We start from the raw sequence: 19,766 nt of genomic DNA, 5'->3' as shown, positions 1-19,766 counted from the left end.
AATTGTGCTGGTCCCATATACTAATGTGAATAGAAACTACCAAAATTGTAACATTTCTTAGAAAAATTAGCTGGACCCTTTCTGCCAAACATTGTCTTTCACCTATTTTATCCGTCGTTAAAACATTTATAATGATTTTACACTAGTAACTCTACAGTTGTAAACACAAAATACAAGTGTATTACTTTGTATTTAATTATGTTCTTTGCAAAAAATGTCTTTTTATGCAAAGTATTAAATTTTACTTGTAAGTCTTCTAAAATGTGGTACGCCAAAAGTATCCCAGCACCCTTCTGACTTTTATGCTTTTCTTCTTTTTTCCTTTTTAGAGGTATCCAATTTAACAATATAGCGCCTGATATTAATATTAGTGGGATGTGCAGTGTGGTTAGCATAGTAATTCTTCAACTTTGTACTTTTATTAAGTAGAACTATTTCAAAATGTTGATAAACGTCATTCGGTCAGGCAGGAAAACTCTTCGCGTGTATGGCACAAAAAGGGTAGGATTTCCTATAAGATATGTCATAATATTTTTCGAAGATAAATCCTAAGATATTTCCTACGATTAATCTCGTAGTGTATATCACGCCTTATAGACCTTTTTATATTAATCGGACAAATTTTCGGCTGATTGCAGATTAGAGTAAACATTTCCCAACAGTGGTTCCACGCTTTATATTACTTTCTTTTTCATTATCTCTCATGCCTTCAAATTTTACCCATAATCACTGGCTCTTATTATTATTTTTTGAACTTGTTATAATCAAAGAACTAAATAAAAATCTTAACGTTTATTCCAGTTCGAAAGACATATGGATATTCGAGAGACATCGTTTTTGATTTCACAAAATTCTTATCAAATTCATATAAAAATGGTTAAATCGCATACTACAACAAAAATTGAGAAATGGAGTGTATGTAGCATTTCTTATATACATATAAATGTAGGTAAAGCGGAGACATGCTAGTTCTCTAAAATTCTTATCACTGGTTTGTTCCAGAAAACTATAAAATTACGTTGGTTAATTAAATTAGAATTGTGTTTATAGCTACACTAAATATTTCTTCCACTAAACCGAATCAAAGTGTGTAAAGACGTTTACTTGAATTTTATACAGCTCTAATAATAGTATGAGCTTTTAGCCTATACAGGAGTTAACAATAAAGTAATGAGAATTGTTGGGAAAAACAACTTTACTTAAATTTTTAATCAACCACAATATGATCACTTTCAAAGTACTCCCTTGGTGCCTGCACACAATTACTCCATCGGCGTTTCTATTGTTGGTAACATCTCTGTAAGTCTTCTTTTGGGATGCCTGCCAAAGCTTGTGTTACAGCTGTTTGAATGTCTGTTTCTGCTTCAAAATGGTGTCCTCTAAGAACTGCTTTCATAAACAGAAAAAAACACAAGGGGCGATGTCCGGTGAATAAGGATGGTGTGGTAGTACTGTAATGGATTTTGGTGCCAAATACTGTCGAACGGACAATGCAGTATGGATTGGGGCATTATCGTGATGGAGGATCCAGGTGTCAGCAATCTCTGGACGAACACGACAGACGCGTTTTCGAAATCTCTTGAGAATTTATTTATAGAAGAAATGTTGTTTTACTGTTTGCCCTGGAGGTACCTGCTCTTTATGGACAATTCTCCTGGAGTCGGAAAAGCAGACAAGCATTAATTTCACCTTGGACTTCGACATGCGGGCTTTCTGTAGTCGTGGCGAATCTTTCGGACACCATCACGCACTTCGACGTTTCGATTCGTGATCATATTGAAAACACCAACTTTCACCACCAGTAATAATACTGTTCAGTAAATCCAGGCTTGATTCCACTTGGTCCAACAAATCAACCGCCACAGTCCTCCGATGATCTTTTTGTTGCTGTGTGAAATTTTTCCGAACCAGTTTGGCACACTTCGCATTCCCAAATTTTCAGTTAATATCAGACGCAGTTTCTCGATTCATGTTCAGTTCATTCGCAATAATTTTCACGGTTAATCGTCTATTCGTTCGCACGAGTTCCCTCGCCCTGTCTGTGTTCTCTTTCGTCCGTGTTGTTATGGTTCGCCCACTACGGGGCTCATCTTCGAATTTTGTTCTGCTTTCCACAAACATTGTGCGAACGATACACCTGTACCATTGATGACTTCATTACCAAAGGCCTGCTGAAACTTCCGGGACGTTACCGCATCAGTTTCATCAAGTTTCACATAGAAGGAGATTACGTAACGTTGCTCAATATTTCGTGCTTCCATTCATGTGATGGTGGTTCAGCACACAACCGCACTCTTCAACCTCTAACTCCAAGATAAATAATATTTCGTGAGTACCACGTGCCGTGCTAGTGAAGAAGGCCCGTGCTTACACGCTGGCGGCGGTTTACGTCTGCAGAGTTGCCAGCATCAGCTGATAAAAAACATTCCCATAACTTTATTGTCGGACCTCGTATGTCTTCACACCATGTACGAGGGCGTGCTGGGAAGTCCTTAGCTTTGCCCCCTTTTGATATTTATAATGTTTGTTTTTATTTGAAAGATACATGTGTCTATATGTTCGTGACGAAATATTGTATTAAAACATTGGTACTAAGGAAAGTTTTTTTTAGGTGAGTGCTTGAGATGGCAGGGCAGCCCAACAAGTTCAACGATGTTGAGAGTCGAGCGGTGATGAAGTTCCTCTTCCTCCAGGGGAAATCCGCGAAGACGATCCATGGTGAGATGCAACAAACATTGGGGGTCCATGCACCTTGTTAAGCCACAGTGAAGAATTGAGTTGTGAAATTCAAGACAGGCCATTTTGGCTCTGAAGATGACCCCCGCCCTGGGAGACCATCCATAGTAATTGTGCCAGAAATCATTGAACAGGTTCATGAAATGATTCTCATAGACAGACGAATTTCTGCTAAAAGTGTAGCAGACGACCTAGGTATATCCCGTTGACGCGTTGGTGCCATTATCGCAAACTTTCTGCCAAATGGGTGCGGAATTGTTTGCAAGTCGATCAAAAGCGTGCAAGAGTGCTTGCTTCCAAAGAGGTTTTGAGCAGGAAGGGACTAATTTTGTGGAACGCTTGGTCACGAAGCATGAAACAAGGATCTATTTATATGATCCAGAGACAAAGGAACAATCAAAAGGGTGACGTCACACTGGTTCACCGAGCCCAAAAACGTTTCGTGTGCAAACATCGAGTTCAAAGGTTCTTGCTAGTTCTTGCCAGTTTAAAGAAACACTTGAAGGGGCAAAAATTCTCCACCATTTCTTAAGCAATTACAGCAGTAAACTCATGGTTTGACATCCAACCAAAAGAGTTTTATTTAGAGGGCCTAAATAAATTGCAGGCCCAAAGCAAAAAATGCATCGAATTGAAGGGAGAGTATGTTGAATAAATCCAACAAAATTTAATTTTGTCTTATTTTTCTTAGTAAAGTTGAGAACTTATCAGCACCCCCTCGTACTATTCATATTTTGCGTATTTGTTTCCCTTATAAGTTTGTCACTTTAAATAAGAATTTTGATCAAATTGCTTTCATACTTCTTTGTTTTCGTTTCTTTTTGTCAAAATTTGTTAATATTTTCAGAACATCTATCTTATCGTACGAGAAATATGGAGCAACGAACCATGAAATTCTGGACATCAGCAGAAACGCCAATATTATTACGAATGAAGGAAAACAGGCTTTCCAGGTAGGTGGAAATATTGTTTCCCGGAACAGTCATTTGAATTCCCATACGGTCAGCTTTATAAAAGAGAGGTCACAGACATGTGGTGAGAGGCAGTACATTTGTGAACATTGTAGCAAGACTTTTTCTAATAGGCAAGTTTTAAAAAATCACATATCTACCCATTCATTAGAGAAACCACACATCTGTGTAGAATGCAGCAGAGCTTTCTCTCTCAAACAATATTTGCAAAAACACTTGTTAACCCACACATTAGAGAAACCACATACTTGTCAGGAATGTGGTAGACGATTCGCTTGGAAAAGTGGCTTGAATGTTCACCTATTTACGCATACCAAGGCTAAACGACACAATTGTGATGAATGTGGTAAGGCTTTTCCACTTAAGACGAAGTTGAAGGAGCACATGTTAACTCATACGTTAGAGAAACCACACATCTGCTGGGAATGTAGTAGGGCTTTCTCTTTGAAACCAAATTTGAAAAGGCACATGAAAACTCATACTCTAGAGAAACCATATATTTGCGACCATTGCAACAAGGCTTTTGCTGCAAAGTCAGCGTTAAAATCTCACATATTAACTCACGGATTAAATAGGGAATACACCTGTGTCTGCCACGAGTGCCAAAGGCCATTTTTTCACAAAAGTCATTTGAGGGAACATATGTTAACGCATACATACGAAAGGCCATACACTTGCAGCAAATGTGGAAAATCGTTCTCCCGGAATTCTGCTTTGAAGCAGCACATCCTAATCCATACTTCGGACAAAGCTTATAAATGCGACTCGTGCTCTAAAGCTTTCTCGAAGCTATCATATTTAAAGGAACATCTTCTAAGCCATGAGAAAGATCTATCTCACAAGTGCTACTGCGGTAAAAGTTTTTCGCGAAAACCAGCATTGAAAAGTCATTTATCGACACACTCATTGCGTAAACGATATATTTGCAACGAATGTGGAAGAGGCTTTTCCTGGAAGCCAACATTGAGGGCTCACATGTCATCTCATACATTGCATAAACCACACGTTTGTCAGAAATGTGGAAGTGCTTTCTCGCACAATTCAAGATTGCAATCTCATATGAAGAATACCCATACATATTATAGACCACACATTTGCCAGGAGTGTGGAAACGCATTCTCTGGAATGTCTGGGTTGAAGAGACATATGCTTATCCACATATCTGCGAAACAATATAAATGTGAGAAATGTGGAAAGAGCTTCCGTAATAAGCGTTGCTTGAAAATTCATTTGTTAACCCACACATTTCATAAACCACATAAGTGCCAGGAATGTGGAATGGCTTTTTCCATTAAGACAAGTTTGACAACCCACATGTTAATTCATACTCAAGAGAAGATGTTCGTTTGCCAAATTTGTGACAAAGCCTTCTCGCATAAATCTACATTGCGCACCCACATATTGAGTCATATATCGGAGAAACCATATGTTTGTAACCAATGCGGCAAAGCTTGCGTTCAGAAATCGGCTTTAAAGAGCCATATTTCTACACATACATTGGTAAAGCCGTATGCATGTAACGAGTGTAATAGAACTTTCTCTCTGAAAAACGCTTTGAGCAAACACATATTTACTCATGCATTGGAAAAACCCCAAAGCGACGTTCGTACTTCAAGTGCTATTGCATAAAATTGCGAAAAATCCATGGCAAAAAACTGTGAATTATATTGGTTAGTCGTCAATTGTAGAAATATTCATTTCACAATATTAGTTTTTCACGCTTAATTGCAATCATATAGAGGAAAAACAGAACGTAAAGCAATGTGTATAATAAGCTCTGTTTGAAAAATTAAACTCATGAGCGTTTTTTTATTAAACACCAATAGTGTTGTTAATGTGCAATGCACATTTTATTTCGAATGAAAATTTGGAAGAGATATAGTCACAATCCTTATTGTGGACAAGAATTATCAAGTCCTACGCAAACATACTTCGCATGAATGTGGGAAATTCGATCGGACGTAATATAAGAAATTGTGTTGTTTGTTGCAAATCAAGCAATAAATTAGTTTCAAAATTTGCAGAGAATTTCCAAATATCCAAAATTCGCAAGGAAAAATGCAAATGCCAGTTACGTTTAAGATAACTTATAAAAAAAGCATTTATGGTAGGACTTTTTGTTAACATTTGCGATTTTGCGGCGGTTCTCCTATGACTTGGTTGTATCACAATAATGTACGGTCTGCTAAACAAACTTACGGCATTGTTTTAACCTACATTCTTATTTCAAATCGTATATATTCACTACCTAGCTAGAATCAATTTCTATACCCCCATCATTCATTAAGTCAAGGAATATCTTCCATTTTTTTTTAATAGATAGATTACAACATAATGATTTTCATTCTTTAGGCTTACTACTGTGTGCACTCAGGAGATTTCGTTTATGGCATATGTCCTTGACTGCACAATCTGTGCCATTTTAGGTACGAGCGTGGCAAAGAGTGATACATACGCAGTACTTCTGTTGGAGAGATATTTCAACAATTGTGATCCCATGGTTTTTGTACGTGAGCGATATTAGTTTCGGTCGTCGTTAGAAATTTGTGTATATTATAAAATGTTATTGTGATTTGCACCAACTTCGAGAGAGAGTGCATCTTCATTTAAATGGTATTACGCAAGTAGACTTCCAATAGTACAAACCCTTGCCAGATCGACGGAAAATTTAGCAGGTAAGCATGCTCTCGCCTTGAATCTATCTGAACCGAGATAAATTTACTCCCTATTGCTAATCGAAGTCCTTAACCTTTAGTGATTGCACGAGCAGTTTAGCCAACATGCCAACAGGAGGTTCTGCTCATTAGTAGCAGAACACAGGGCCTAAATGATTAAAATTAGATAATTACCATTACAGTACGATGAGAAAAATAACTTGAAAATAATTCGCCGAGTAACGTGGAGCAGCAAGGTGCGTTAACAGGATTCCATCGAACATTAAAATAAAAATTTGGGCAATATCGTATTTTACGTTCATTAAACATTCTGCGCTTGGTACCGTAAATAAATGGAAATTATTATTCACCCTAATTATATACCCCTTATATTGAGAAGAACAAGAAGAAATCACAATGTGAGTGCAGTTTTGTGCCCGATATTTTCGTGTATTCTAGTGTTAATTTTGATTTTTGGTAACAAGAAGATCCAGTCAATAGTGAACACTTAATCTTTGTTGTATTTAATTAGTTAGACAAAAAGCGACAGAATAATACTTCGATAAAAGGTAAACAAACCGTAAACAGTATTGCAAACTCTCTTGTACGAGCAGTATTGCAAACTCACAATTATAACACAGTGATACCAGATCGTATATAATAATAACTTGTAATGTGATCAGAAAGTTACTAAGCTTATAAAATATATTTCGAACAGCCATAAAGATACTACCAAAAATCGACATTTTAATTAAACTTTTAGTGGGCACAAAGCTTGTCTGCTCGTTCGTATCGAAATGGGAATTTGTGAAGGATGTGAAAAAGTCGTACCTCCACAAGACAGTAACCAGAAAGTACAATGTGGGAAATGTGGTAATATTTATCATAGTTCTTGCGTAAATTTAAATGAAAAAGATGTGAAGTATCTTCGCTCTATGGATCAAATTTGGCGATGCAAAAACTGTGAGAAACTGCGTCGTAGGTCTATGACAAGTGAAACCCCTTTGGAAACTGCCGAAAATCTTCCCTCGTTAAGTGACATGTACCAATTATTACTCTCCATCAAGAAAGATTCCGACAACCTAAACCAGTCTCATAAGCAACTTGAAGAGGACTTAAACAAATCTTTTAACTCAGATCATGAAAAACAGGACGAAAACGCAAACGCTTTAAAAACTCAAAGTGAAGAGTTAAAGAAGTGTATGATAGTAGTTGATGAACTCAAAAACGAAAATTTAACTCTAAAAAAACAGGTTGATAAATTACAATTGCAGATTGATGAAATAGATCAATACAGTAGACGATATACTGTAGACATTCACGGTATCCCTCTTCTTCCTAATGAGGATGTCACTAGCTTGGTTAAAAAAGTTGGTAATGCTTTAGATTTAAACATCAAGGATGACATGATAGATGTTTGCCATAGGTTGAAAAAGTCACCAAGCCAGCCTAACCCAGGCATAATTGTGAAGTTTGTTAGACGATTTCATAAGGATAGTTTCCTCAAGAAAAAAGTTAAAAGAAACTTGAGTTGTAAAGATATAGGATTTTCTGTGGGGGGAACCTTCTACGTCAACCAAAGTCTGTCATTAGGTAGAAGAATTGTATTTACTGAAGCTAGGAAAGTTAAGAAAGAGAAAAACTTTGATTTTCTTTGGATCGACAATGCGGGAAACATAAAATTGAAAAAGAAGGAAAGTGATACGTATGTATACACTCTAAATACTGTAGGCGAGGTCAAAAGTTTGCTGTGAGCTAAATGGTTGATGATACGCATTGTATAACATTGAATTATCAGAATGTAAGAGATTTGAAAACAAAATTAAGGGAATTAATATAGGTATCGCTGCAGCAAACTTTAAGGTCATTACCTTAACTGAAACTTAACAGGGTGACAATATTTACAATAGTGAATTTATCGATAATAGATATAATGTATTTAGACAAGACACACCTAATGGAACGGGAGGGGGTGTTCTTGTTGCAGTATCAAATGAAATACATGTTGAAAGTTTGATAATGAATATTGAAGATATGGAAGTGGTTTGTCTCAAACTGGTAATGGGTGGCAAACTTTACTACTTAATATCGGTATATTTTCCACCCAATTCTAAAATTGATAAATATCATGATTTTTTTTAGCAGGGTTGAGAGCATACAAAATATTCAATATCATGAAATGATTATCGTTGGTGATTTCAATATACCGTCAGTTACAGATTCTTCTATAACTTTATGCAGGGTGGATCTGTTTGTATCTCATTAGCAAATTTTTTGTCTTGATATAATTTACAATCACATAACTCTAAAAAATGATTATAACAAAACTTTGTATTTAGTGTTATCTAATGTGAAGAGTGGTATTGCAGTAAGTTATAATATATGTCCTTTTGTAAAAGAAGATAAACATCATCCTTCTCTTACTTGTCAATTTTATATCAAGGAGCAGGTTAAGAAAATCAACTGTAGTCCGATCACTGTATACAATTATGCGAAAGCAGACCTTTATAACTTATACAAGGGACTACAGAGGGAAAATTGGACTAGACTAATTATAAATAAGGATGTTAATAATGCTCTAGATTGTTTCTATAATATTTTCAACAATATTATTGAGATATATATTCCAAAGAGGACGTTACATAAGAAACATTCATACCCATGCTGGTTTACTACAAAAATAATTAATATTTTAAAAGAGAAAGAATATTATAGAAAACGAAAACTGCATTCAGATTATAATCTAAACAAATTTAAGGAATTGCGTAGGAAATTAAAAAGTATTATGGATAAGGCACATAAATCGTATATTTTTCAAACTGAAAATATGATAAATACAAATCCGAAAACCTTTTGGTACTTTATCAACAACAAAAAAGAAAATAAATTAGCAACTAGTAATATGACCTATCGAAAACAATCTCTGGATACCAACAATTGTATTTCCAATGGTTTTGCTAAAATCTTTAAAAGTGTATATTCTCAAAATCCTGCTAATTATAATATAACCGATTCGGTTAACTTGAAGGTATCCCAATGCTTGAATATAAATTTTGTTACTGAAGAGGATTATGTAAAAGCAATTAGAAAGTTGAAACCATCAAAATCCTCGGGACCTGATTTAATACCAGTTAATATATTCAAAGGCTGTGGCGAAGTATTGATGAAACCATTGTGTTATATTTATAATCTTATATTAAGAACACAAATTTTCCCTGAAACTTGGAAGATTAGTAAAATCCGCCCAATTCACAAAAAAAAGGTAATCCATCTGAAGTGGAAAACTATAGACCGATATCATTAATTTCTACTCCGTCTAAAATATTTGAACAGATTTTTTATGCTAAAATATATAATCATGTGAAATCTTATTTATCTATATACCAGCATGGATTTTATTCCAGGAGATCTACAGTAACTAACTTAATTAATTTTACTCAATATCTCTCTGATTCACTTGATAGCAAGAATAATGTAGATGCCATCTATACAGATTTCGCTAAAGCCTTTGATAAAATAGATCATGACATATTGCTTAAAAAGTTATGAGTTATTGGTTTATCAGATAACCTTTTAATATTAATTTCATCGTACTTAAAAGGCCGTAAACAATTTGTGATATTTAATCAAGTCGGTTCCCAATTATACGAAGTTAATTCTGGCATACCTCAAGGATCGAACCTTGGACCTCTGTTTTTTTTTTTTTAATTAATGACCTGCCGGCAGTAATAAAACATTCTAATTGTTTAATGTTTGCGGACGATATGAAATTGTATAAGGAAATAAAGACCCATAATGATGCTTTACAATTGCAGGAGGATTTGAATGAGTGTTATAGGTGGAGCATTTTAAATAAACTACATTTTAATGTGGAGAAGTGCTTAGTTATAACCTTTTCTAGAAAACATAATCCATTCAATTTTCAGTATACGCTGAACAAAGAAGCTATTCAAAGAGTTAAAGAAGTAAATGATCTGGGTGTAAGGTTAGACAATAAATTGTGCTTCAATACACACATTTTAAAAATAATAAATGACGGATATAAATCATTGAGATTTTTAATCAGAAGTACGAAAGAATTTACAAATATGCAAGCGTTTAAGATTTTATTCAATAGTCTCATTCGTAGTAAGTTAGAGTAAGCATCTATAATTTGGACACCTTTTTATAAGTCTATCAATAAGAAAATTGAAAGAGTACAAAATAAATTATTGAGATACTTGTACTATCAAACATATAAAAGATCATCATACAAACAAAATGTATCTTATTCGGCGTTGCTAAAAAAGTTTGACTTCATATCTTTGTGTGATAGAAGGCATTTTATGGAACTTGTTTTCCTCCATAAGTCTGTAAATGGAATAATCGAGAATCAGACCTCCGTTTTGCTGTAAAAGATCATATTCAGAAGCTCATTCAAATTCTCCTGTAATTAGATTATGTAAAAGATATAATAATATTATAAAAATGAATACAGATATAGATTTTGCGATGCCTTTTCTCATGTATATCAACATAAAGAAAATTATCAAATTTGGTCGAGTTTAATGAAACAAATAGAATATTGACTCTGTAATCCTTGAATAGATGATGTTATTGTTTTATAATGAAATGTCCTGGTGGTTCCAAGGGTAATAAACAATATGATGTTTTCTTTTCAGGTTTTACATTTATATGAATTTTTGCGTACAATATCCTAGATTCGCCAGTTAATCATTATGATTTCATTTAGTTTTAATATAGATTAACACATTCTCTGTTCTTCTTAGAAATATTCTGTGCATATGTATGTATTTTTGTATGTGTATGTATGTATATGTACTTATATGTACACATGTGTATATATATATATATATATATATATATATATATATATATGTGTGTGTGTGTGTGTGTATAATGTAGAGATATATGGTTTTGGGCATATTATTTTGGTGATAGAAATCACAGTCATTTAATGTTGTATTAAAATACTGGATTATAGTAATGAAATGTTGTTATGTAGTATAAACACGTGCTTGTGTTTATTTGTTGACGTTTGTCAATAATTTGTAAATGCGTTAAATGTAATTGTTGTGTCATGGCTAGACGCTAAGTCGTCAGTTTACATGTTTATTATGATTTGCAATGTTATGTTTAAAAATAATGAAATGTCATCAATGTGAAACTCTGTACGTAACAGTGACACACTTTGACTGTGGCATAACCGTCAGACTTGCAGAAAATTGTTGGTCTGAGAATTTGATCACGATGTAATTCGGGTGAAACCAATGTTTTACCAATAGCTGAGATAAACAAAAATCAACGAAGAGAATTCCAGAATGTCTGGAAAAGGAGAATAAAAACTTCTGGTCAAAGAGGATTAGGATCAGAAGTGGAGGATTGTCAGAGAGAACCACTTGAAAGCTCATCGCAGTTGAGTAGTCAGCTGCAAGTCCAATTCAGCGGAATAGATGTAGGAAGATCTATCATTTTCTAGTTCAACCATTAACTTGGATTATGGTTGGGTTATAGTCGGACTCTACAGTTCGCCGACTATTTGCAGCACGAGAGATCCTGTATCATAGAACATCAACATCCAGTCCAGGCAGTCATCAATCAGCAAGGTATGTGTATCTCAGCTATGTACGAATTATTCGTGACTGAATTCTTAGATGCTGTCGATATGTGATCTGACGCGTTATACTCACTCAACACTACCAAACATTCACACTTGATATTTCGAATAATACAGTTATTTAAATGAAAGTTAAATTTGTGTGGTTTTTCTCTGCTCCCGCTTCGAACCTACTCATTTCAGATGGTGAGTAGTAGCGATCTCCAAGCGTCAAACATAACGTCATCCCCATGCAAATTAGGCACGACGTCTGGAGGTTGTTAATATATATATATATATATATATGCACATGTGTGTGTATGTATGTATGTATATGTGAATGTATGTATATTACTATATTGGATTATGAAATCCCATGTTAATGGAGATAACTTGAAAAGAAGGTATGGAATTTTCTTTTTTCTTATTGTAACTTTTATTTACTTATTTTGTTTGAATCTATGTATTTTTGTTCTATTTACGAAATTTTTATATTTTACTCTTTGTAAGCCTATTGTAATTGGGGCTTATGCCCTGTAATAGGTGCAAAATAAATAAATAAATATTTCTCATTTTTCCGAGATAACAGCAATTGGTATAGCACTTATTTCAGTGTCAATTCCAAACACTGAATATGCGGTGTCATTAAGAGGGTATTAAGTATATATTTTTGTAGCACAAATTTCAAAAACCTTTTAAGGATCTAGTACTTTTGTTTTATGTAAAACATAATTAAAAGTTCGAAGTTCGTGCCTTTCTGCAAATAATATATAATGCATTTTCCTTTAAAGTTTTACTATGAAGACTAAAGCCTATCTTAGGTTCTTAGTAACAGAATATTCCTCATATTCTTTTTAAAAAAGATACAAAAATTATATGTGCATTGTCATCCTATTTCATATATATATACATATATATATATAGACAGACAGTAATAAAAGTCGTAATCAATATATATGTCTATACGAATTTCCTTTCAAAATATATAAACATTCTTTTAATTCCTCTCTTTTCTCTTCACAATCAAGGAATACTATCAACGGAATTAAGTTAATATACATTTATGGAATAAGAAAAACCTTACACTTCGAACACTAGCACGTAATATTTGACATACCCCTTGTAAACATTACGATATAAGAAATGGTTTAAAGGGAAACACATGTCTTTAATAGTACTGAATGACTTTTGTAACACTAATCCAACGAGACGTAACAGAATCAACATTTATGTTAATATATTTTATCGCGACGCTGCCTGAATCTGAAAGCGACTTCAAAGTAAATATTTTCCCATGTGGAGATTTAGATAATGCTGAGACAGAACTTCAGCCTTTGTAAGGCAATACCCTTACTATTCATCACACAATCTAGTATCTCCGCTAAAAATATGAGTGAAAATTTTAAAGCTAGGTGTATCCTGGTTTATTTGTTAATACATATAGAAAACACAATACTAGTTCATAGAGTAAGAGGTCAGGATATTGAAATGGCACTGTAAAAGGCAGAATGTTAATTGACACTTAATATTTTCATTTCTAATAGTTAAGCTGTGTCCAACCCTCGGAATGCGTTGGGATTTTCCTATATAATAACATGGCATATTTCTTTCCAAAATATTATGAAAACTTTTTACTTTATACATTCCAAAATTCGTCCAAATGTTTGTTAGTATTAATATTGCATGTTCACTTTTACTTTTTCTTCCTAGGGTAATATTAGAGCGCGCTAATTAAAAATTAATTTTCTTCCATTTAAAAGCTGTGTAAGATAATGGCTGCATTTTGCAACAGCGCAGAACAGCAGATAGGAGGCTAAGCAGGTAAGTTTCTTTCATTCTCTGTCCCCCGCTAGGTCACGTGCGCAAACTTTGGGTTGTTTCCGAAGATGAAGAAACCAATGGAATGCAGATTGACAGCAGATAAGAGCAAAGTCTGTTTTATCTTCCTTCATAGATTTTCAAGATTCCGTTAATTCTACGTAAACATCTCCACGAATAGTTACCTGTAGATGCCTAGCTAACGACGTACGAAAGTTTCAGAAAATCTGTCGTATGTTCCTTTCAAGTGAGGGAAGGGTTCACTTATAAAAGTAGTTTTGAACTGTATAGTGTTGAGTGAACTAGCTTATTTCCCGAATCAACTGACAAACGTTTACACAGAGATCGAAAAGGATTTATGCTGTTGTGATGTATAGCGAGCTGCAAAAGAGTTAATGTATGTGTGAGAAGAAAAAGACCGAGAACTGTTTTTCGATATATCATATCGTTTATGCTCTATGAACATCAATATTGAAACCGGAAATAGTAGTAAATTTCTACCAGTTCCAGTTTTCAATAGAGAGATAGGATTGAAGATGGTACATTTTCTAGAGACGTTGTATCAATTCCCTAAAACCGCTTGTTGCTAGGTAGTATAGTTTTTCATTTATGGCCCGTAAGTGGTCCATCTCTATTGCTTCCGAGTTATATAAAAGATTGACGGAGGAGATGGAACCTATTCTTAGGACGCTAAATCGATTCCAGAAAACCCTTCTCGATATCTCTTGCCGCTTTTGGTGTGATGCCTGTTAACAGACAGACGGACATAGCCGTTCTATTAGACTTTCGAAACCTTTGCATAGAATAGTTTGGAAGTTTAATAAACTCAGGTAGAAGAAACAGTATTCATCAAATCTATTTTCGTGTACATTAAAAATATGGGAATTTCAAAGATTCTTTTACATAAGTTATTATACCCTAAAGAATAACACACACCGCGGTGGCTCACCTCTGGTGTGTGTGTGCTCCCGGTTCGATCCCAGATCGCACCAAGTGGGCTTTGTGGTGGATAAACATCATGTTCGTGAGGTTTCTCATTTTCTCCCACTTTCTTCATTCCACCATTTCATTCATTCTCATCACCGACTCCTTTAGCTTAGTCGGAATAATCGTGGGACGTAAAACACAAAGATTTCAGTTCATTTCCAAATAATAACCTAATACATTCTACAGTGTTATGTTCTTGGCTAATGCCCCAATAATATCACCAGATTGATGAAACACTTACAGATTGATATGCCACAAAATCGATTATTATACAAATTACACTGACTACACATATGAACCTACTTTAGGACAGGCTATTAATTGAATCTGGGGAAGGATTTAGAAGGGAAGTTTGAAATAAAATGAACTGTACACTATTTCTCACTAATTCCACTTCCTGTCCTGTCCTGCTATTGCTTTCGAAACATGGCAGGTCACTAATCCACCGTTTAGTAGTAATATCCAAAAATACTGTTCTGATTACTGATTAATTAATTAATTTGCTTCTCTCGATGAACTATACTGTTTTAACTATATAGATAATATCACTTTAACTCAGCCACAAAATCCGGGTAAAACTTAATATTTGACGAACGGCTATAACAGTTTGACTTATCACCACAGAATCCGATGCCGAAGTACGCAAGCAACCTCTTCATTACCCATAATCCCCAAATAAAATTGTACCAATCAAAGCAAGGAACTTGGTGTTGAGAAAATAAACCGAATAAATATTTACTAAAATTCTAAATATAACTGAATTTTAACATAATTAACGTATATCAAACTACGTGGAAGGGGATTTAAAATATTCTTTTAAATTCAGATTAGTGTTTAAAACCAAAAATTTTACCCAATGGCGGATATATATAATTTCAACTAGGAGTGAAACGGTACTACCCATAATTCCTTGTAATAAATGCGTTTGCTTCTAAAACTATCATATACTAATGTAAAATAAAAGTAATTTTCCCTCAAAATATAATTTCTACCGATTTGTAGTTTTAATAAGTACTAATTTGGAGAATAATAATCAAATAACTAAATATACCGACCGAAAAGTATATAACGAAAATTTTAGCGAGGTATACTTGGGGTAAAAAGTGCGTTCCCTCCCAACAAAAATTCTGTACTATCAATGCTGTGACAGTATGTCACATGCGCATTTTTTTTAATACTTCCTACATAAAACGAATTCGTTAGGCAATGGCAGCACTGGCTATCATTTCTTATATTATTGTCACAAGTATGTGGCCTACACATTAGCATCATTTTGTCAGCGCAAAAGCACACATTTTGCACATTTTAGCAGCATTTTGTCACAGCATTTTGCGATGACTGCAAGAGTTGCCAGGGCCCCGCAAAGTGAATATTTTCATTTTTTTCTTTTACGATTTTTGTTTCTGTTCATTTCTACAAATACGGCGGGAATTTTACGAATGGTACTTCGTTGGAATCTGTGGTCTATAAGCTTTCCAACTGTGTATAAATCATGACTCTGTGATAATTAGGGGGGTCACTAGAGCCCCGAACGTGAGAGTCTACCATTTTGTTAAAATCCCTGATGGGCGTCTAAAGGTTAATTGTGTTGTTATGCCATAGACACAAATCATTGTTAGCTATCCTTGTTGCAGATAGAGATGTATCTTGAAACCTGTTTAGTTAAAAGATGTCATTTGCTCCTTGTAGGCTAGTCACTGTTCTTTTCTATGAGTTGTATTGTATTTGTCAGAGTATTTCTTCTAGCTTATGATGTAAAAACTGTTCATTATTATGGAAATGATAGTGACCAAAAAATACTCAAGTTTTGAATTTGTGAATTTGGATCTTAGAATAGTGTATAGTGTGTTTAACCTCAATTATTCTTGGAAATTAAGAAATGTTCAAATACTTCACTTGAATTTCTGTTGCTTTAGTTTGAGTGCACATTGATGTACAGAATTTCGTTCAGTAATTGCTGTTATAATAAGAATATAACTCTGCTAGTAATTTATTTCATGCACAAATCCTGCGGAGGATGGGTTGTTTGTTAGAAAATTAAATTATCTTCTTCAGTCTGATATTTTAGTTGTTTTAAACATGTCCAACCACCATAAAAAAAAACACGTTTAAAACAAACTGAATAAAACAACAGCCCTCGTTTAAAACATGTTTTAAACATTTTGTTTTAAACATATCAACCCTGATTAAGAGTGGGTTGTACGTAATGTTCCCTTACTTTTTCGACCACTTGTTGTCTTTGCAGGTTGTTAGAGACTTTTATCGAAATTATTTGCGTGGCGTTTGGTTTGAATTAGTCAATTAACTTAATATTTGTCTGAGTGCAGGTCAAATTCTGAACAGTAATGGTGGGTACTATCTAATGTACCCTTACTTTTATTCGACCACCCTTTGCCTTCGGTGGTTGTTAGAGCGTGTTCTCAAAGTTATTGTGTCGAGTTTCGTCCGAATTGGTGTGTGGGCTAGTCAAAATCTGGTGAGTAACGGCGGGTTGTCGGCAATGTACACTTTCTTAATCCGACCATTTGTTTTCTTTGGTAGTTGTTACAAACTGTTATCAAAATTTCGAGTTTGGTTTAAATTAGTCAATTACTATCTGTATGAAGTCTGGTCAAAATTTGGTTAGTAAGAATGGGTTGTATATAATGTACCCTTGGTTTTTGTTCGACAAGAAGTTATCTTTGGTGATCGTTATAGACTGCTATAAGATATTTCTTGCGTTAAGTTTCGTTTTAATTTGTGTGATGGCCAAAATCTGGCCAGTAATGGTGCGTTGTTTGCTAAGTTACCCTTACTTTTTGTTGAACCACTCGTTATCTTTGGTGGTGTCTAGAAATTGTTTACACAATAACTTGCGTTGTGTTTGCTTTGGATTCATCAATTAGTATTTGTGAGAGAACTGGTCGAAATCTGGTCTGTGAAGGATGTTTATAGTAGTTTACCCTTACTTTTTATTCGATCACCTGTTTGTTAGAGAATGTTATCGAAATTACTAGTGTCCTGTTTGGTTTGAATTCGTCAATTAGTAGAGGAGAGGGTGCAAATGTGGAGGGTCTAGGTCAAAACCCCCACACTCAAGAAATGTCAAAACGCCCACACGGTCGGTCATAACTCCCACACAAATGGACAAATCTCCCAAATGCACGAACGGTCAAAACTCCCACACTCAAGAAATGTCAAAACGCCCAGACAATCGGTCATAACTCCCACACAAATGGACAAAACAGCCACACATAGCAACGGTCATAATCCCCACACTAATGGTCAAAACTCCCACATGCAGAAATTGTCACAACTGCCACACAAATGGACAAAAAACCCACACAATCGGACAAATCCCCCACACTCTCAAATGATCGTGATTGCACGTCTTTGTTGCGGCTCTTTATGACGCCCACTTTAGTGTTTCTGTCATTAGAAAACAGTGCAAGAAGAATAGTTGCAACATAAAAAGTACAAGGGCAAGACATGCAACCAGGATCATTTCAGAGTGTGGGAGATTTGTCCGATTGTGTGGGGGTTTTGTCCATTTGTGTGGCAGTTGTGACAATTTCTGCATGTGGGAGTTTTGTCCATTTATGTGGGGATTGTGGAAGTTGCTATGTATGGGAGTTTTGTCCATTTGTGTGGGAGTTATGATCGTTGAAGGTTATGACCGATTACCAGTGTGGGGGTTTTGGCTGTGGGAGTTATGACCGTTCGTGCCTTTGGGATATTTGTTCGTTTGTGTGGGAGTTATGGCCGATTGTGTGGGCGTTTTGACATTTCTTGAGTGTGAGAGTTTTGGCTGTGGGGGTTATGACCGTTCGTGTGAGCGTTTTGAAATTTTTGAGTGTGAGGGTTTGGGCTGTGGGAGTTTTGACCTGTTCCCAATGTGGAAACGTAACGTTTTTTGACTGCAGAGAGCTTTACCCTAGCGGCAATTGCAGCAAACAATCACCCTCGTCCCCATTCGTCACGACACAACGCTGTGGAGCAGTCGGCCAGTGTAGTTAATGGTGGTGCGTCGATTGTTGTTTACACATTTTCGTGAAGTTTTTGGAGGTAAGTGTGTAACATTATTGAGTCTAATGTATCATAGATGTAGTGCAATACATATCAGAGTATTGTGAAAGGGAGTTATTGGTAAGGTATTGGTGGATTTTAATTAATTACAAGCAAACCTGTTTTTAACTTAACTCATACAATCCAGTTTGGCTACAGTGGGGATAACTTGGAAACATGTGGATGGAGAAAATGTGGAAACGTTTCTATATTTCCCTCACCCTAACGTCCATTGCATTGTTTTATTAGTAAATAATTTATTGAAGATAGCACACATTTGAATCATACAAATATACGTTAGATACATTTTATTCATGGCCTAACTTAGGGTTAAAGCAAGGGGTAAAGCAAAGTGAAACTGAAAAGAGGCGGAAAAAAGGCAAATACTTGTCTCCACGATTTTTATTACAGATGCAGTAACTTTTGGTTTTACCTATAAAAAGAAAAAGTGAAAGAGAGACTAGAGGAGAAAAATATTAATTACGTTTTGAATACATTTCGAATCAAGAGAAACGCGTTTTCTTATTATTTTCAAATACAATTCAATTTATGATTATTTTGATTCCACCCAAACGATAGATGGGTCTACATCGTGCTCAAGAAACCCAAGCTATAGCTTATCTATAGTGTAACATACAGTAGTCGATAAAACAACTGGAACGAATAGTTTAAAAAAAGCCATTTTGAAAATTAATTTGTTTTATCAGTTGAAACAAAACCTTATAAATTTGCCCATTCTATTTATAAACTAAGTCTACTCTACAGGGTGTTCAGAATGGGCCGCATACTACATGCAGTGGCTTGTAGCGCATCAGAAACTGAATATAAATATGTAAGAAATTGAACCTAATTCTGAAAAACGAATTAGTTACACTACAAGCCATTCAGCGCCAAAATTTGTTGTTCTAAACTAACGTTTACTGTTTAAAAAACTAAACCTACATCTGTTATTTTTATGTT

General features: G+C 34.9%; 1 protein-coding gene across 3 annotated transcripts in view; it reads left to right on the top strand.

Annotated features, from left to right (window-relative positions):
- Nucleotides 1–19,766, top strand: part of LOC145676198 (uncharacterized) — an 81,987-nt gene that overhangs the window by 6,273 nt on the left and 55,948 nt on the right. Inside the window, exons 2-3 of one of the 3 annotated variants that reach the window (XM_081747115.1) lie at nucleotides 3,584–3,689; nucleotides 11,023–12,897. In XM_081747115.1, coding sequence (XP_081603241.1) covers nucleotides 3,584–3,689; nucleotides 11,023–11,061 — 145 coding nt within the window. In that variant the 3' untranslated portion in view covers nucleotides 11,062–12,897. The other 2 variants (XM_081747116.1, XM_081747114.1) reach the window with 2 other exon arrangements.

This window comes from Thermobia domestica, chromosome 18 (assembly GCF_964235325.1).
Source record: "Thermobia domestica chromosome 18, izTheDome1.hap1.1, whole genome shotgun sequence".
Taxonomy (NCBI): Eukaryota; Metazoa; Arthropoda; class Insecta; order Zygentoma; family Lepismatidae; genus Thermobia; species Thermobia domestica.
This window is presented reverse-complemented; position numbering and strand designations above follow the sequence as displayed.